Source organism: Melospiza melodia, chromosome Z (genome assembly GCF_035770615.1).
Source record: "Melospiza melodia melodia isolate bMelMel2 chromosome Z, bMelMel2.pri, whole genome shotgun sequence".
In the NCBI taxonomy this organism is placed as follows: Eukaryota; Metazoa; Chordata; class Aves; order Passeriformes; family Passerellidae; genus Melospiza; species Melospiza melodia.
The window spans coordinates 60,872,124-60,893,486 of NC_086226.1; the positions used below are offsets into that span (position 1 = coordinate 60,872,124).

The 21,363-nt window shown below is 34.5% G+C and overlaps 1 protein-coding gene across 1 annotated transcript in view; it reads right to left on the reverse strand.

The window, feature by feature from the left end:
- The window catches only part of SLC27A6 (solute carrier family 27 member 6), a 40,751-nt gene that overhangs the window by 5,694 nt on the left and 13,694 nt on the right, over positions 1–21,363 (reverse strand). Inside the window, exons 5-9 of the mRNA XM_063181326.1 lie at positions 12,456–12,650; positions 5,769–5,859; positions 3,780–3,978; positions 3,105–3,202; positions 918–1,048 (exon numbers count right to left, since the gene is read on the reverse strand). Coding sequence (XP_063037396.1) covers positions 918–1,048; positions 3,105–3,202; positions 3,780–3,978; positions 5,769–5,859; positions 12,456–12,650 — 714 coding nt within the window. The remainder of the gene's footprint in view (positions 1–917; positions 1,049–3,104; positions 3,203–3,779; positions 3,979–5,768; positions 5,860–12,455; positions 12,651–21,363) is intronic.

Here is a 21,363-nt window from a genome sequence, read left to right on the forward strand (position 1 = left end):
GGTTTTTCACAGGTTTTTTGTTTCTTCTCTTTATTCTGAACCAATATTCAATCTCTGGGTAATCTAAGAAACCAACTTCCATAATTTTTCGCTTTAAACAATGATGATTTTTTTCATCTGCTTCTCGAATGTAGGGGACTCCCCCATAAACACCTTCAGAAACATTTTTCTGTTTGTCTTTATCAGGAAGTTTGCAAAACACTTAAGAGAAATTAAAGTGCTCATCAGAATTCATGTATCATGATTATCAATATTGTGTGCTTTTGACACTCTCATATTTTTTCCTAGCTCTATGTAGCCCACTCTATGATATTTACATTTTTACACTCTGTGGGAGGAACTCTTTTACCCCAAACTGGACAGTTATTAGAACAAAGTAGTGCACAAATAAGGATGATTCTGACGATTACTGTGGTGGCAACAATAACATACTTTTTTATTCACCTTTTCAATTTACCTAGTATCTTTCCAAATGCTTTAATATTTTTCATTGTTACACAGAAAATAACATTCATTTTATTGTGTACAGCCCACTGTCTTCTGTTTTAGCTCCATTTGTCTCTCATTTTCACTGAATAAAATGGATTTTAGATTCTTTTCTCCAGAGGCAATTGTTCATGTTTTTAAATCTGAACCCTTTTCTTTTACCATGATTATGCTTCTAATCTCCCCAAATCCTTTTGTATGATCTATGTCCTTGCTCATTTGTACAGTTTCTCTCATTTAAACATAATCTGCAAATTCATTGACTTTTTGTGTAACCCCTTTCCAGGATCCCATTAATGAAGACAGCAAATGGAACCCAGTCTAAAACTAATCTAGTGATACATGAACAAGCACTTTTTGTTATTCACTTAGCTATCTCTGTGTTTAAATTATGTAGATGTCTGTATACACAGTGCAATAATGTACCTTACCTGGACTCTTAAGAAGAGGGGACAAGCATAACTTGGTAGATAGGTCACTACTTGCTTATAAATTTGCTCCAAGTCTAATGATGCATTGTGCTTTAAAATAAGAGAAGCCATTCCTGCTTTTCCTTCATGATCTGCACAAAAGGAAGTTAGATGACAATTTTGTTACATGAATAAAGTTGACATTGTAATGATAAACCACACAAAAAAACCCATAGTGCATTAACAAACCAACAGTCATATATCATATTCTGAGTTTCAGTAAAGCTGCAAGATCTCATTCATATTTTATCTGGTATTACATGTACATGGAGATCACTCAAGTGTTCAATTAAGCAATAATGCTGTAAATTAGTGTGGCGGGTAAGACTAAATGGAGTCCTGTGCTTGATATAATCGATAAATGTGGATGAACATCAACAAATTCCTCTCTCAAAAACAAGAGTGAAGAGTGTCTTTCCTGGAGTAGCCAGTTATATCTTCATTTCTGTTTTAGTCTCTTTCTCTTGCCAGTATGTTTTCTCAAAACTGTGGATCTGAATTAACAGAGAGAGCACTTAAAATTCTTACTCTTTAGTCTGGAAAATGAGAACACTGTGAGTCTTTGGTAAAGAACAAAATGGGTAAAAGGTAAAAGCAATGAACTTCAGCTATCAAAATTAACTAAACACTTCAACCTAGTAAGTAACTTAACACTTTAGGCTAGTAGTAATAGCAGAGATGTTCTGCCAACCTTATCATTGTTTTGGTTTGTTTTAATTTTTTGCTATGCTATAAAATCTGTAAGGAATTTGATTTTTTTTAACCTTAAGTGCAATTATCAAGACAGTCAGATAAACTGGGTAGGTAAACAGGTAAGTATTGTACAGGAAATTAGCATCTCTCATACTTTTTGAATCTGATTTTTAGACAGTCTTCTATGATGTTTCATGTTCTATGGCTTTAAAATACTGTTCAAGTGAGTGTTCATGCTTCACATGAGAGAAAGTGACACTTTCTCTCATTTTAAACTCCTTTATCATTTTGTGGTGGGTTTATCCTTGCCAGCAACCAAACATCCAGCCAGCTTTGTGCTCAATCCCTTCTGCCATGGGGACGGGAAGTGAAGGAAAGCAAGGCTCAATAGTTAAGGTAATTGCAGTTTCATAGGGAAACAAAAAGATACATGTACAAACAAAGTACAACCAGGACATCATTCAATATCCCCCATCATCAGAGAAGTCCAGCTACTTCCTGCAGAGCAGGGCCTCACTTGGAGCATGCAGCGCTTTTTCAGGGAGACAAGCACCACACCCACAAACCTCTCATCCACTTCTTTTCCTCCAGCTTTAATAACTAAGCATGGCAAAGTTATTCTGTATCACATGATGCAGAATATTGCTTTGGCAGTTTTGGGCCACTGTCCTATCTCCATCTGCTCCCAAGCTCTTGCTGTCCCCAGCATTCTCATACACAGAGAAAGCATTGTACTGTGCAAGCTCTGGTCAGTGGTAGTCAAGCACTTTTAAGTTATCAACACTGTTTTAGCCATTGTTTTAGTCTGGTGCAAAGCAGAGCACCAAAGAGTCTCCTATATAGAAACTTATTTTTATCCCAGTAAGCACAAACATGTATTTTAAAAAAAGATTTAGCATGAATGACAATAAAGCCCATCAGATCTCCTGAAAAATAACAAAAAACTCTATTAAAAGAAATTAGAATATTTTCTTCCTTACAAATTTATTTTTCTCTTCATATTCTTTTATATTTTCTTCTTCGTTTTATAACTTAACTGTTTACAGTTACTTTATGAGGCAAAGTGAAATAAGACAGCAAAATGTCTCCATATATTTTCCTTTAGACTTACTTTAGAATTACCTAGTTTACATTTTATTTTGGCACATATGTCTGGATTTTACACAGATGTGAATTTACTGAATCTTTATATTCTAATTTAGGTTATGTAGCTATCACAAATGTATGCATGGTCGATTTTCAAAAAAACTCCTCACTGCATATAGATAAATAATGCATAATTCACTGGCTCCTTCATAATCGGGTGGTATTTTCATTACTTGCATCTGCATTTTAGCTGGATATTACAGATGACTCAATCAAATATGATTCATAAGTTTAAAACATAAAATAGAAAGAGTTATGAGGGTTAACAATGAACCTGGGAGAAGCACAATGTATAACTGAAACTTTTACCTGGCACAGACACACCATACACATTTGCTTCTTGTATGAAGTCCAACATTGCAATGACATCAGATACTTCTGTAGTGGCAACGTTTTCCCCTTTCCATCTAAAATGTGTGAAAAAATAATTTCATCCTATGACAATTTCCTTTTAAAAACCTTTAGCAGAAGCTCCATTCATTTCAGACTTGACACTACCTCACATTTTTTCACACTAGTGACATTAGAATTTAATCACCAGAAGACAATGTTGCAACTCATTGCCCTTACTGGGCATCAAAACAGTGTAAGGGCTACTGAATAGAATTGTTTTCAAGTTTTTTGCAGGTATATAAATGTATCAGAAGTGGCCAATCTCTGCTATTTGATACATTTTTGTCCACATCAGTATCCGACTTCCTTGCTCATAGCAAATCCATCACTAGTTATATGCTTTTTGAAAAGCATGATCAAAGAGCTGGAATTCCTACTAACTGTTCTGAAAATGAATCATTCAATTCCACAGGAATGTTACTCACAGAACACCTGTGACAAAATTAAGCCTTTATCATCCACTTCAGAGTAATTATAAACTACATCACAATAGCAATAAATTGAACAGTTCCAGTTGAAAACAAATCCAACCCCATTATTCCATTCGATGTACCTTTAATTAAGAAATTTGAAAAGAAACAGTAACTGTACCTGAAGGTATCTCCAATCCTGTCCCAAAAATACAGAAAATTGTCATGGTCTTGAACCATTAGATCTCCAGTATTAAAATAAAGATCTCCCTTCTTAAATACCTCACAGAGTAATTTCTTTTCTGTGTGTCTTTTATTGCCAGCATAACCAAAGAAGGGGTTCTTCGCATTGACTCTGGAGATCAGAAGACCAGCCTCACCTATACAGAGAAGTTGAAAGAATATAAACCCAAAATATCATTGGACATTTCTGTACCTGACATTAATATTACTTACAGTATTGTCCACGCAAATTCACAGTCACTTGTATTTCCTCCTCGTGGCTCACCAGTTTTCTCCCAGAAGGGTCATCTATCTATTGTAACTCCCCAGTAGTTTATAATCCTCTGAAAGTGCACCATTCAAGTTCATATTGAATTGACTCCCCACAGGTTACTGAATTGTCATGATGAGTGTCAGCTTTATCAGCTTCCTAATCAAAAACTAGTGTTAATCAGAAGTAGGTGCTCAGCCCAGGCACTGTGTTCCTATTTAATCTCTTTTCAGAAGTTCTGAGAACACTGAAATTACCTCACTTGGTTGAAGCCTGGTGTTAATAACACCAAGCTTGTGGGTTTAATCCATGTGGGACCATTCACTTAAAGAGTTTGATTTGATCCTTGTGCGTCCCTTCCAACTCAGAATATTCTGTGATTCTGAGACTTAAGAATATTCATTAAAGTGATACAGCATCATCAGTTTACTTTTTGGTGTAAAATTCAAAAGTTTAACACAATTTTTTTCCTCAAAAAGTCGGGAGAGTAGGGGCAAGGACTATCCTCTTATGCTTGTGGAGTACCAGGGTGTTAGTTTGCAGACTATGGAATAATTGTATGAAATAACCTTTTTGGGAGCAGGTTCTGAAAAATATAGCTTAAGAGTTCCATTACTTTGTAACAGAGACAAGAATTATAAATATAAAAATATATCAAAATGCTTCCAAAAGTAGGCACTATTTTGAATTTAAGACTGCCTCCTTAAAAAAAGCTGTGCCTTTTTTCCCCATAAACTGGTAGTGTTTAAAGTAGAAGTATTTAGTTCACTGGTAGTATCATTGCAGCCATAATGCTCTGAAGAAATAAGACATGGGTAAGACAAAGATTATAGACAGAGATAATACTTTTCATTAGACTGGGTGGTGTAGCTGGAAAAAAATTAGATCACATGTCTAATTAAAGCATGTGTTCCCTTCACAGGTCAGTCTGACATCCATAGAGATAAATTCCTATAAAATTTCAGCTTTTGGTGACATATCATCTCAAAATGCCCATGTTTTATCACCAACTGTTAGAGAATCTCATATCTCCTTTGAAAAATCTGTTTCAGCTCCCCATTAAAGCTGTCTGCCTGACCTTTAATATGAGTTTTTCTTCCTCCAGTTTCAGCTGTTACTTTCCTACAATTCAATGCATGTTCCAGTATGTGGGTAATGCTTTGAAACGATTTTTGGTAAATAGTTTTAGGACAGCTATAATCAAGCAGTTTTGGGGTTTATTTCCTTTTTTTGGGTTGTTTTTTTTTTTTTTTTAATTATTAAGCTAAATCACATCACCTAGTCAGAAACACTTAATCTCTCATCAAAAAGCATTTGCTCTAATCCACCAGTCCTTCCTGTAGATCTCTTAGGCAACCATTTCCTTATGTTAACCTCCTTTAAAAAACACAGATGTCACTATGTATAAATTCAAAGATAATGCCATAGCATCACTTTTGACCACTACTCTTCTGTGAATACATCCAAGGATCTCCTGAGTGCTTCTGATATCAGTACTGGTTTGTTTAATGCTGTTTTATCTGAGATCAAAAATCATACTGCTTTTTTTCAGAGCAAAGAGTAACAGTTAATTTGGTAAACTGCAGTAACACAATAGCAAAGCTTCTTAAAACAACTCTTTTAAGTATTTGTATTAAAATCAATAGGCTGTAATATCCTATTAAAATATATACTTACCTTTCTTAACTTTTTCACACCAACCATGCTTATTTCTAATTGGTTCATCTTTTTGGAAATCATACTTGATTAAATCAAATGGGAAAAAAAGCTAAAAAAGGGAAGAAGTCATCAGTTACTCATCTACACAGTGACATCTGGTGGCAGCAAATACACATAAGGAAACCTGTACTCCAGTCTTGCTCATCAAAAAGGAGAATGCACTTTCATTTAAAACTGAAAATACTCTGTATGTAAATTTATGCCACTTCCTGAAGCTAAGCAGCATCAAAACAGTTTTGTAAATGAAGACACAGAACTGTCCATATGTTAAATTTTCCTACAAGTAAGTTATGAGATCTACATCATCAGTGAAAGAACAATGTGAGTCAGCATAATAGAAACATTATCTCTAGTATTTAAGGGACATTTAATGGTGGTGGCTGCTTTGATGTGTTCTTGGGGTCTTCTGGCACTGAAAACAGGTGGCGAGGGAAAGGTCTCACAAAGGAAGATCTGCTTCCTCTTGGGTTTTACTGTTGCTTAGCTAACCTCAGCTCTTCCCTCTTGCCTTCTCAGGCTGCTGTATGGTGATGGGAACTGAGCACCAGCAGAAGGGTACCTCCTGCCATGGCTCCAAGCAAACTGAAGGACAAGATACTCCTATCAAAACTAGCAACTGCAACACTTTTCCCCCCCTTCTTCTTCTTTCTTTTTTTTTTTTTTTTCTCTTGAATATACAGCATGTGACTATTATTTTGCTTTATTTTTCTCCTGTGATATGAATACAAACTGGACCTTTAAGAGACACTTCCTGATACTATTCCCTGATACTGTGTTTGCAGTGATCCAAATTGTCTCTTTATTATTCTAAAGAGACAATTTGCCCTACTTGGGATTCCATGTTGCCTTCTCAAAAGGAAATGTATCAGCAATCTTTAACAACTGGTCATACCAAGGTAATGATCTTCTCCTGAGAATTCTTGGCAATCAGGGAACAATTTTATAAAACGTTAATATAAACCTACACTCTTCACAATAAAGAAATGCAATATAACTTAAGGAGGGTTATATGGAAATGACTGAAGTAAAGGGTAGGATGTTAAAACATAAACCTCTTTCCTTTCCTGCCACTAACTCGGACAAAGAGTTGCACCTTTATCCTAATTTGAAATGTTATTGTAAATAAATATTTTTTCTCAAAGAAATCTTAATAAAGAGCAACATGAATCCCACAATTTCAGCCTCATATGGACAAAACAGGTTCATTGAGTCCTTTCAATGTTCAGCACTGTGTTTTTCTTCTACCCTAAGTCTGAAACAAAAAGATATTTTTAGCAGTTGATCAAAGGAAAAAGGTCATCGCCTGCAAAATAAAATAATGATTCAAGAATGGAACACTGTTTTAATTAAGTGAAGGGTAATTATTTTTATTAACCTCAGATTAAATAATTTAACAAAGTCAAGAATCTGAGGGCCAGAAAGTTTACCTCAATTAGAAAATAATTGATTATTTTTGAGGAACAGAGTGGAAGAGGGCCTTTTTTTTTTTTTTTGGTCTGCCTTAAATGCTTGCTTCTTTCTTTCTTTCTTTCTTTCTTTCTTTCTTTCTTTCTTTCTTTCTTTCTTTCTTTCTTTCTTTCTTTCTTTCTAGATTGATATTTATTACTTCAATAGGTTTAATATGACCAAATGCAATGAGTAATATAAATAATAAGAATGAAATGGTATAAAATTAATTGTTACTGGTTTTGTGTCTGATTAGAATAGCTTAAAATAATGCATCATACACAGTAGTATTTTGATACGATACAGTTTTTGAGCTCTGAAAGAACGAAGAAGTATTTCAAATTGTTAAAAACACTCAGAAACTGTAATTCAGTATCTGAGAGACTATTATTATACATAATTATACTATGTTGTATACAACTTCTTTTGCCTACAACTTCAGAATATTAACAAGGTGTATTCCAATTAGGTTTCTGAAAGAAAGAACCCCATCTTGTATGAAATATGCATAATGAAACTACGAATAGTCTTTGCAAACAGCTGTGCCTGCACAAAAGTCTTTTCCAAGCCAAATCATTCTGTGATTCTAAGCAGCTTGCTTTTCATATTAAATACTAGAAAATGAAAGCCCCGCAGCAAAGTATTTAGTCTGGGCACAGACTAACTTTTGGTTCGCCTCATTATTTAAATTCTAATGGGACAAGGACCTGAGCTGTTGAAGCATTACCATATTATTTTCTCAGAGTACTGCATGCAACATTCATCATTTTAATCTACATCTTAATCTCTGAAGCACAAGATAATGTAGCAAACAAAAAGCATCATTTAGCAAGCTGAAAATGGAAGTGCATTAACGTGCAACATTGTTTACTACTATGCTGCCCAGATGTTATCTAATACCAGCTTCCCTCACCTGCTTTATTTTTTAATTGATTGGAAATATGTGAATTTAAATATTGTTTTGAAAATAGTTTTGACATTCCTAGCATTTCAACTTGCAGAGAATGCCCAGAGAACCTTTACCAGAAAATAGGTATCACAAGCTTTTTATTACTGGTTTTAAAGATGAAGTATTTTTGAATTCTTTTGGACAATATCAGTTTCGAAAACAAAGCATTACATGTACTAGATTTAGTTTCAAGCATCTTTAAAAACTGAAATGTAAGGAAAAAAAAGTTAGAACATAGTGTCATCACACCTTAGAGACAGTTTTGAAAGTATACTTGAAATGCCTTATTCACGCTGTAAAGAGCAGACACATAGGTACTCCACACAACTTTGTGAGACAAAGTAAACAAAACCAAGAAACAAATATTTTAAGCTATGTTTGATATTAACTGAATCCTAACATGTAAAAATATACTACTTTAGAAAACACTTCTAGTACTTTAGATTATTTTTGCTCAAAATTAGTAAAAGGAGAAGAAACAACATTAATTTTCATTGGCCAATGAACTTAGGTGCATCCATTTCTTGGATTTACACATCAGCATTCTTCCTTTGAACTACTTTCCAGGATTATAAAATTTGCTTAAAACTAACTTTGTTTATTTTTAAAAAAAATAATTTATCTTCTGCCACAAGTTCTGTGACTGCATGAAGAAGTGCATAATACTAATTCTGAATGGCCGTGTGAAAGCCATTTTATATATTGAAAATATTTAAGATTTGTTTTAAGATCGAAATGTTCATCAGCTCAAAGCTGATTTTTATCTATACAATTTTGTGTAAGAGATTTGGATTCGTGTGATATTTTGAGTATCTTTGCTTAAAATAATGAGAAATTACTTTTACAAATAAATTTTGGGTGGGGTTTTTTTGGTTTGGGGTTTTGTTTGTTTGTTTGTTTTTGTTTGTTTTTGTCGTTTGTTTACATAATGCTTTTCAGGTGAGCGTGGCCTGGGTTATTTTCAGCCCTTCTTACAAGCTTCCTTGAATCTCATTAATCCCAAGCTCCCTTGTTGTCTGTCATCACTCAGAAGTTATTTCAGTATAAGAAAGAGATTTATATATTGATAGACACAATTGAGGGTCTTCAAGTTTTTTCCCATATCACATCCATATACATACAGACATAATGTATTTCATATATAAAATAATTGATTATTAACATTACCTAGACACAGATGTATGTCAGATGTAAAGATTAAACAGTAATTTATTGTATTACTGTGTTAATAAAGACATTGTATTTTTGGTAAAACATTTTAAGTTTCACCAGCTGAAAAGCTATTCAGAAGCTTCTACTTTTCTGTTCATTGACTCTATGTAAACATCTTTATTGAAAGATTTATTCATATTCTACAGGGAGGCTTTCAAGCACATGAACCAATCCCTCTTATATAAAGAACACAGAGTGAAAAGAAAGAAATACAAACAAGAGCACTGCTTTTAGTTAACATCTTAAATACAGTGACTTCTGCCAACTGCTGTAACAGTCATCTGTTTCTTTCTATTACCTTATGTCTTCCAACATTTTTATAAAAATAAATGTGTTCTGTAGAACCTTAATATTTATCACAAGCATCTATGCCCAGTCCTTAGCAGTAACTGGTAGAAAAGTTACTTTGCTCACTCAGAACTCAGGTTGCCACTCAAAGCTGTAATTTTTGTATTGCACCTTTACAAACTGTGTCATTGTCAGTACAACAGAATGCGCTCCTATTTTTTTTCCTTTCCCCCCACCCTCCCCCCCCTAAAACTGTTATACTTTGAAACTTTCTGCTATTATTCCCTCTATACTCCCAACACCTGTATCCATAGGGCTTTGTACTGCATTTACTTTGTTGCAAGCTGTGCAATTATGTTGTAGGAAGAGAGTAAGTTTCTTCCTTCTCTTTCAGTATACCACATACATGAACACACAAACCTATTTTTCCCACTTTCTCAGTTGTTTCTTTCTATTCTAGAAATAGGTGTTTAGGAAATCCCTAGAAAGCATGTTAAAGATTATCTCATGTTGTCCTGGGTGTCAAGAGAATGTTCCAAAAGATGTTGTAGCATTTATTTGAAGAAACAACGAATGTTAGTGATTGGGTGGCTGGGCCTTCTCTGTGCCATTGTCTGCTTTACAGCAGGAGACAGATTTTCTTTCCAACCTCAGCAAAGGTTTTTCACAAGTCAACAAATCAGAAATTATGCGGCTCTCCTTTACATATCACTAGTTGTCTAGTGGATGCCACATAGACTGAAGTACAACAAACAACAGCTACACTTCAGAAGGCATTGTTTAGTAACCTGCAAGCTGAAAAATGTATTAAAAAACCTCCCAGAACAAATGCCTGAAATAAGCAAAAATGAACTTATGTATGGCATTAAAATATGCATTTAGTGTCACTTGCAAAATCACCACACTATTTAATTAAAAATACAGATTATTAAATAAATATGCAGGTAGTTTCAATTTTAACCTTTATCTGCTGTAGACTTCACAAAGTATTTCCAAAAGGTTAATGACTTAGGACAAAAATCTGCCCAAGGTTCTGTAATACTGAAAACAAATTTACTCAAGTTTGGAACGCATGCAAAATCTTGTAATATTATAAGGCATCAGGCTTAGAAAAGTCCGAAGCAAAAATTAACATCAGCTATAAGGCTCCTGGTTCACTTACTACTCTCTAAATTCCAGATCTCTGATTTCTGGCAGCAGTTCTGGACCTTTCTGGAAATAGCCAACAGCATTGGATGGTCACTGAATGGAGCATCAGACATGTAGGACATAGAATCAGTGGAATCAGCTGCTAAAATTCCTGAGGTCTCTGTGGTTTCTGAGCAACACACTAGCTCTTGTGGTGTTTTCTGAGTGGTTCCAGAATCCTCACTGTAGTCTGAGTTTCTGTACAAGAAATGAAGAATTCCTCTGGCCCCAGTGTGTAAAGCAGTCTGTGGAGTGACTGTACTGTGGTGATGGAGATTGAAGCTGAGGACCCTGGAACATATGCTGCCTAGAAACCTATTTACATGGCATCAGAAGATACCTCTGCTGTATTTCCAAACAATGGTTTTACATTATTCCTTTAAAAAGTTTTGTCGGAACATTTTGCTATCAGTTCTCCTAAGGAGCACAAATGTTATTTAAGTCAACAAGACTTGTATATAGACTTGTATATAGATAGGTATCACTCAATTTAAAATTCCAGGCAATGCATGAGGTACTATTTATTTCAAGAAAAGTAAAATCTGGCATAAATAGCAACATAATGATAAGTATGCAATCTCCTTTCAAAAAGACTAGACATCTTTCATATTATTAGCTAAAGGTTGGGACACATGTTACTTTGTTTGGGACTTTCAAATTGCTTTTAAAAGACTGTCCTTACAGGACCAAAAAGAAAAAGTCCCCTTGTGAATTTCACGCATAAATAAATTCTTAATTTACTCAGAAGGATGGAGGAAAGTCATAATGTGTGATAAAAATAACATGTAATCTTCCTCCCCAAAATATATGACTGCCATTTTCAAAGCTGATGAAATACAGAATGGGGGTTTTTTCTAGTTTCAGTAGCCTAGAACATAGCAAACACCTACTGTAGACTGTAGATAACTGGGTATAGCATTTTAAAATTAATCATCTTGCCTAGTATTCTCTGTCACAATACCTCAACAGTGATTATATATGTATTGTGTTATCTTTAACATTTCTAAATGCTGATACTGGCTAGATGGGGTTGCCTCCAGGTATAAAATATCTATTAAATTTGTATATGTCTATATGCTACTGTATGTAATTATTGCAATATATTATTATTAATTCCCATGTATGCCAAATATTTACATAGCAGAATGCAATATAAACATACTATATAAACACATCTCTAACTATAGTTTGTAGAACATTAAATCAGAATAGGAAATTTGTAGTCTTATTTCAGCAGTGAGGAGTTCTTAGGTATTAAAATAAATCGAACTTTTTCTTTTGTCCTCTAATGTAGTAGAGACCTGAAACTATACTTGGCAACTGTCAGATTACTCAAAACTTTCAGAAGAGAGCCAAAGCCTTTTTGACTCCTGTGAACTCCATAAAAAATCTCAGTGTTTCTGCTGAGTGTACAGCTGTGTTGGGTGCCAAGATTTTACAGAGGATCAGCTAACTTGCAAAAACCAAGCTAGAAAATTTGTCTTGGACTTAGGACTGCACTACAACTAAGAAACACAAATTTTCAGCACTCCTACTAAATAGAATGTAAAAAAAATAGTCACCTTATAGAGGAAATTGGTGCGCCCAACAGATCCAATTTTTCCTGTGTGGTTCATGAAACAAATGTTTCCTTCAGTAGCACCATAGAACTCACAGATCTTAATAGCACCAAATCTGTCCAAAAATTCCCTCCATACATCATTTCTTACGCCATTTCCAACCGCTAGTCGGACTTTGTGATTTTTTTCTCCTTCCTTCTGTTAAAAAAAGGGAAGAAAATTAAAATATAGTATACTGATAACTGCATTTGATTGGTGCATACATGGCAGGAAAAACGTACCTTCTTCAGAATACATCCAGTAAAAAAAGAGGAGAAAACATAACACTCAAGAAGTTAAAGAAAGCTGGCATAGCTGGTGGACAGCCGCAAAGCAGTAAGCTGCAATCTAAAACCTATTAGCATGTTGAACAAACAAATTATTTCCTGAAAAAATTACTACAATGATTTATATAAACACGTCCATATTTTAAAAGTTGTATTGTCTCACTCTATTTCTCCCCAGAGGAATTAAAAAATTGGGAAAAACAGAGAAAGATGGGAATTATTTCTGTCATGGGATTAAAGTCAGAAGAGATGAATTGTTACGTTCTTCTGTCTTCAGACTGATTATGAGGAAACAATCAGCTTTCACACACTTGTAAAATATGTTTCTTCCCACATATTGCGTATGAGTCATGTTCCATACTTTTTTCAAAATTAAGACTCTCAAGGTTTTGTTTAATGTTACTGGAATACATTACTTCTTAGTAATCTTGAGTCTTTACTGTTGTCAAGTCCCATGTTTACCATAACAAACCCCATAGTATGTATCAAATTCAGTAAGATGTTCTAATTTTATTTATACATTCCCAAACATTGAGATTGCATGGACCACCTTTAGAACACAATCATATTTAAGCTGAAGTACCAGAAGGCAAAGTATCTACACTATTTGGATTTGTTTGGGTTTATTTTCTTTTAATTTCACCTAGTTTAAACTATGACTCCATTTTCAATCATTTCAAGTTGCAATACAGAATGCTCTAGAAGTGAGAAAGCTCAAAATATACAGAGGTACAGTTTGTTACCACATACTTTCAGAAATGCATGGCACTCTGCCACTGCAACTGTGTCTATACACCTCTATCTGCCTACACTCCTATATACATACATATGCAAACACCTCTCCATAAACAAATGCACACGTCTGCACATGTTCACATTCTTTTCAAACATTCATATATGTATACATTTGCATACATGTACTATAGAAAACAGAGAGTTTCTATTTTCTACTTTTATATTATGCCCCTCTCCACCCCCCACCAAACCAGTATTAATTAGTTATGCCTTTACAGTAAAAATCCCTCTGAACACCTTTAGTCTCACATAAAATCATAGCAAATTATTTTTGTGAAGAGATTTGGTCAGCTGAGTGAAACAGGAATCTTTTGAACAATTTGGATATCAAAACCAGTAAAACATCAACTGAGTGCATAGACAGCAGTGTTTCTCCAAGGCTTATGTCTTGGACAAATTAGATTTTTCAAGGATGTGAATTCTTCCTACTGTAACAAAAAATTGCAAACACAATGGAATTTTAAGCTCCTCTAAATCACAAAGACCGCTATGTTTTCTTCCTTCTTCAAAACCAGCAGCTCACAGAAAGATAAAAATGTATTCATTCATTTTTAGAGTCTTCCTTCTGCAAAGTAGGTTCTCTTGCTGAAATGATTCAGCAAGCAAAGTACCTATTTCACTAGATGCAGGTAGATGTTGGCAGATTACAATCTGAGGCATAATCCTGCAATTTTACCTCAAAACTACATCACTCACCAGCCTCCCCTGGTCTCTAACAACTCTGTTTCTACAAGAACCCAATTCCTGCTTTTTCCCTTCTATCTTTAGATGTGAAAGTAATTTCTAAACACATAAGGACATACTTCACTGACTTAATGCCAAATCATTATTAACATGCTGCATTATACAACACTAAAATCTGACATGGATGTAGCCTGGAACAAAGTATCTAAAAATTGCCCATAGGTGTTATTTTTACAGTGGTTTGTTTTTTCAACTTCAGACACAGTATCACAATGCAACAGTGTAGGTTTTTACATACTTGAAATAATAACATCTATTATATTATATTATATATTAAAATTCATTATATTGTCAATGAACAACAATAATATTTTTTTACGCTAAAATGTTTCAGTGTTACTTTGAACTTAATCAGGAAAGTTTTTAATGTTTTTTTCTTCCTCCACAAAATTTTTCACCAATTTTAGGATATTTCTGTCAGCTCAACATAAAATTCAAAGTGGGTTATTTTCCTTGAAATTTCAATGCTAAACTGAAATGAAATGTGAAATTTAAATGTGTCCATAGCCAAACTACAGTTATCTCTTGCTGATGCCACTGAATTATTCAAATCTACTGCCTCTGCTAAGATACAAAAAATAGCTCAAGAGACACTTTCAAGAAAATTCTTTGTTCCACAATGAACAGAAAAGACAAACATATGCATATATATACACACAGTAATTGAGTCTTTCATCAGGCTAAGAACATTCAAAACCTCTAGAGACCAAGTTAATAAAAAAAAAACTTTGCTTCTACTATTTTTCTTTAAGAAAAATAAAAGCACTGATAGCTGTTTGCTGAAAATATAGGCTTTCTCCTAGTCTAGTTCATCTTCTAGGATGAACCAGAAGACAGTGGCTTACATGGACTAGAGTGCTTGGCATTTTTTCCCAAAAGAACAAATATCATATCATTTAAAAGTGCAGTAATTTCATTTTCTCACACTACTTTGGCTGGTTTATATTAATACTGCAGAAAGTTGTTTCTCTAGTTGAAAAGATGCAGAGTAGTCCCGAGAGGACTACATCATCCCACTTTGCTTGCAATGTTAACACCTATCATCAACATCAACAATACAATGTAAAACAACTTCACTTCAGGAAGGGATGCTGCCATAGCAGTCAGGCTTTTTGCAAAAATACAAAAAAGGTGTATGATGTTATCAAAAACTGGTCACAGAAAGCAGATTTCTTAAAAGGTAGAGGAGTAATTCACTTCTTCACAACTCAGGTAGATCCACTGTCAGATTGCTTTGCTGCAACTGCTGTATTTGTGATTTAGTCAGCCCCACCATAGCTGTACCTGTCTGTCAATGCAAGATTCCATGAAGAGCAGGGCTTTCTGGTGAAGACATGAACACTGTCATGAATTTAGCAGTCTTTCAACTGTAAGAATGAAAATTCTATGTCATTTCATCTCCTGGCAGGTTTAATAACTATGGTGAAAATTATTAAAATTAGGGAAACTTCAAGCAGTGAGTTTTACTCACATTAGTTTTACATGTGAGTAAATTAATATAGAAATATTTTACCTATTTTTATCTTTTTTATAACTAATACATGACATTAGTTCATGTTAGCTTTATGTATAACTAACTGCCAGTGTAAAGTGACCCACAGTAAATAAAACAGAGTTAGCCATTCTAAGATCTGTCATGTGTTTTTAACATCAAACATCGTCACATATATTATTGTCCAGATCGCTGCTGAAGTCCAGCTTTTAGGACAGGCATGTTGGTATCCATGGGCATGGTGGCTGAATAGTTACAGACTAAATCAAATGCTGCAAGCAGGAGAAGGGAAGGAAAAGAGATGATAATTCAAACAAATTACAAAAACGTGGTTGAATGACAAATACTTAGAGTGTCCTAATGAAAAAAGAAATAAAATAAATATGCAGAAATTCATGCTTTAAACTGACTAGACCAAATAGGCTTTAGCTTCTACCATTTTCAGATGGCATTTAATTTACCTTTGGTACAATAAATAAAGTTAAAGGGGTAGAAGGAATTCCAAGGAGTCACCTAACACATCTCTCTCTGCTCCAGCAGAAAAGCTCTGTTAGGCCTGGGCCATTCGTGACACCTGATCAAGCTGTGGCATGTCAGCCTGCTGCCCTGCAGCAGTTGGTATGCAGTAATTGTGTGCATGCGTATTCCTAGCCCACTGCAAAAACACTGTACCAAATTAACACCTCCTACGCTAAAAGCTGTGTTTCCTCACAAAATCTCCTTTACAAAGGACTCAGTGCCTTACCCTGGTCACCTACCACAAATAAGTTCAAATTGCATGTCCTCTGACAATTCAATTATGATTTGTGTTTCTGAATTTACTAATAGCTCTCCACAGATAGTTAGGACAAGAGAGTTTAGACCAACAGAATTTAGTAACATCTTCCCAATGTTTCCAAAAATGTCTATTTATTTTCCTGCACTTTGATTTTATTTTCTTAATTCAGAGTGATTCTTAAATAAAATGGGTGTTCAGTTTACATACACTTATTTCTAACAATAAAGGTGAAGCATTTTTTCAATATCTTTTTCATTGACATCAATGCATTAATATGCAAGAATAGTTCTTACCATACACCTGGAATTTTTTTCATTCATTCTGCCAGGATCTTTGAACTGTGTACCAAACATCTGCACACATCATAAATCAGTTTGACACAATATGTCTCTGTCTCGCATGCTTGTTTCTTACATATATTAACTAACTGACAAGTCAAGATCTGCCTTACTACATTAAACACCAGATTCCTGGGATTTTTCATCCAGCAGTCTTTTCCCCTTAAGTGCTCTCAATAAATGACTTGGAATATCTATGTGATTAAGCTGGTTGGTAAATGCCTCTTAGAGTGTTATCAGCAGTACACTAACTGATGCAGGAAGTATTCATGATTGCAGCTACATAAAAATGTGCTGCATTTAAAGCAGCTACTTAAAACAAACACAAGAAAACAAGTTCATTGCCCTTCTTTTATTATTTCTGCATAAGGAATATCCAAATGGGAAGAAGCAAAGATAATTCAAGGAAAGGAAGCATGAATTGTTCTCTGTATCATGCCCTTGATGAAACTGAAAGCAATCTCAGGGCCTGAGAATGCAAACATCTGTTAAATATAAAATATGATAAGACAGATGAGACAGGATTTGCATTCAAGTATTTACATGGTGTGTATGTAACAACACATTCACCAATTCCTCTATTGATACATTAGCCCTGAAAAAGGGGCATCAGGTAAGATGGGAGGGGCAATCAGACTGTAAGATGGGAGATACTCTACTATTACAGATATATTTTTCAAGATGCACATCCATGTTCATTATTTAGTAATGCCTAATTATAAACTGCAACTAGATTTTTTGAGCGAAACACATACCCAAATTTAAAAATACAAATAAAAGAGAACAGGAAGTGTGTGAAGAGATGCACTATAAGAAAGGACAATAAAATTAGGAAAAGGACACATCTTTCTAGTTCAGAAACTGGTAGCTTGCTATTTAATATAGCTCATTCTCACCCCATTTTTAATAACCAATCTCCTGATAATCTATTAGAATTATATTCTAGAAGAAGATTTCTTCAATCAGCTCTTCAAAGAGGAAATATTTTGGTTAATTGTATTCCCATCTCCTCAGAAACAAAACAAAGTCACTTTTGTCTGTGTTCCACCCAGTAATATGAAGCATTGTATTTTTGCTGATTGTCCCAGGAGCACACCAGTCAAAACAAATCACACAAAACTTTTCAAAGGTCAGTTCAGAGAATTAAAGCGCATAGAGATTATTTCTTGTGGTGCATGTTACACACACTATTCTGTGAGCAATATGAAGCTTCCCTTTGTGAAAACATGGCTGTGATTTCCAGGCTTTAATATAAGCATGACTCCACTTGTTTAACCCAAAAGACAAGTCTAGGAAAAACTGGAAGGAGAGAAATTGGTCAAGTTGTACGACCTCTTAGGTCATGATCCACCATGCTAGAATCAGTAGTTGATGTTCTAACTAGCCTTCAGGGCTGTTTGTATATAAAAAACTAATGCTTCCAACGATATCACAGAAACAATTTTCCAAGAAGAACATCTCAAAACCTATTACCATTTTTACTGAGGAGGATGAGAAAACACACAGGATCATTTGTGGATACCAAGAGAGGTAGGACAGTATCTGTAAGTATCAGAAGACAGTAAGAAAAATAGGTGGTTTTATAATCTGTTTTAAAGCCATTTTTCAAAAATAATACTGTTGTTGTAGTTATAGCAGTTGAAAACAAGATGTTTGCCATGACATACAGTCTGTTCTTTACAAGGTCAAATGATACAGTCTAGAGAGAAAAAAATACAAGCTTCCAAATTTCATGGCCTTTTCTAAGTTTTAAGATCTGCTGGGTATGTTCTTAGTCTAAAAGTTATATTTTCTCTAACAGTATATACAAACAATGTTCAATTTTATTTTAGGCACTGCTGATACTGCAGTAAGAAATACTTGGATTAAGAATGATATCTTATGACATGTGCAGATGGCTTCAGGTTTTTTTTTTTAAAGGTTAGGTCACTACAAGAATAAACAAATTGCAAAATTCACCCCTAGAAATTAAATTTTAATGACACGTAGAGATTCTTAGAAGCTTTCCCAAGGAAGGTACAGATGTGGCTGTTTGCAACTGTGTCACATTACTGGTTTAGGGTATTCAATAAAATATTTATGTCAAAAACCTGCAAGGGGTTTAACACATTTCCACTCTACATTTTAAGGACATCAGAAAGAACAATTTCCAGTACCAAACATAAATTGAACTAAACTTTAATGGGAAATAAAATGTGATTAAAAGTAAAACCTGCATTTTAGAGTGCCTAGTGACTAATTTCTCCTTGCTTATGTGACCATTAAATTCCCTTCCTTTAAGGAAAACTGCTTCTTGGTGAGAGACAGTGCTATCTAACTACATAAACCCCATCCTTACATCACTTTTCACAACACTTTAGTCAACTGTAGGGAAATAAATATTCATTCTGTTTTCTTATCCCAGTAGCACTGAATTCCTTGTTTTCACCTTCTTCACTACTGTTGTTCTAACACAGAAGACTTTTAACACAATAAATCCTAAGCATCTTCTCTGAAGTAGTTTCAGAGAGCTTAATCCTATCCAAAGAACCTGTGGCCAAACTGTATCTATTAGAGAGACTGTCTTGCCTCAGCTTAACAAAACAAAGTCTGAGAGCTGATAAGCATGGTCTTATACACTTAGGTAACCCCAAGGAAATAAGAAATATTACCTGTGCCAGAGGATAACACTGTCTCAATACCAAGCGGACATAAAACAGGACACATATTAAATGGGAAATTGTAAGCAATGATACAATTATTTGTGACACAGACTTTGAATAGAAGCAGAAGTGAGCTCTGGTTTTAATAGAGAGCTTACCTATTTCATGCAAGGTATCATAAATCATACAAATACTGTCACACTGCATCACAGCTTACAAAAGTAGAAAACATGACATAATGGTTAAGGACACTGATTTCTAACCTCTGTTTGTAACACTTTTCAGGATGCAAGTCTTCTTTACAGAAAAGCAGGAAGGAGATACTGCATTACCACTCCCTTCTTTCCAAAAGTTTCAGGATACAATGCATTATTAAATAGATCATTATGTCAAATTTGAAATAAATCTGCAACTGCCTTTGGAAGGTTTCATTTACAGTTCAGATGCTAAAATTTAAATTAGCTGCAAGTGTCTAAGGAAAATATATCCACGGATTAGAAGAGAAGCATTCCAAGGCTTTTGCTAAGAGGCAATACAGGGAGCTCTGCTATGCCATACTCATAGTTTTTCAGATCACTGTTAATAGAGACTTTGAGCAATGTCAGCCAGCAAGACCAGTTTATCAATTTTCTAAATATTCTTCTTCACTGGAGTAGTCATGCTCATATCTTACAGATGGATCCGTTTTGTAGCTGCTGATGGCTATTAGCCATCAATGCTGGTAACTGTATTTTCCTACTATCAAAATGCTGCAGAAGAAGTGTTTGGAAGAGGACAGGCTTGAGGATTACTCACTTGGAAACCCAGCAAAATCTATAAACGTCACATAAAGCCAGATCTTTTTGTACTTGTACCTAAGGAAAAAAGATAACTTCCTTTTCTAACAAATGTTCTTTCCAGACAACAGATTACTAAACCAAACTGGATACAGAATAACCTCAGAAAAATTTGCTGCAAGAGTCTTTGAGAACTTTTGCAAATGTGAGTGGGAGGCAGAATGATCAAACAAGACAAAACCAATAGGGAAAGCTCAGCCAAGAGCCTACATGCTACCACAAAGACTAGCCCAAAGTTCAATTCAGAATTTATGAACTTTGAGGCCACTGCATGGACTCCAATTGTAAACAATATACCATTTATTTCAAGTTTAGTGTTAAAGAAACACTAAATTAAATTAAGAAAATAAGATAATTGCCATGGATTTAATCTGGGTTGATGAGAAGGGCTTTGTAGAACTCTAATCTTATGAACAGTGCCCATATAATATCCTGACATAACTTTAAAATGCGCCATATCTTTCTCATGCTGCTAGCATACATTGTACTTCTACATTAACGAAACTTAAATAGGGAATCCAACTCAGGCAATTGTTTTGCTTACCTGAAAACTAAGAGTAAATTGCATAAGATATTTTGAAACCTTCCACTTATTTGTGCGAACATGTTTCTCTTCCAGTTTTAACATGACAGATACTTAGTATTTTTCTACAAGTACCTAGCTGTCAAACTGATTTGTTTTATAATTTGAATTTTTCTTGAGGAGGCTTAGCAAGCAAGTAAAAACAAAACAAAACCCTGTAGCCTCACAGAAGAAAGAGTTTAGATAAGCCAGCTCCTAGAAAATATGCACATAAATTAACAAATAGAATAGTTATATGGTTAATGAATAGTTAATGATTATATAACCACTGTATGCAGTATATAAATAGTTAAGGATGGTAAAAATTACTTTATTTGAACAATTTAAAATTGCTTTTACTTCACAGTAGCTTGGTAAAGATTGAAAATTAGAAGAGT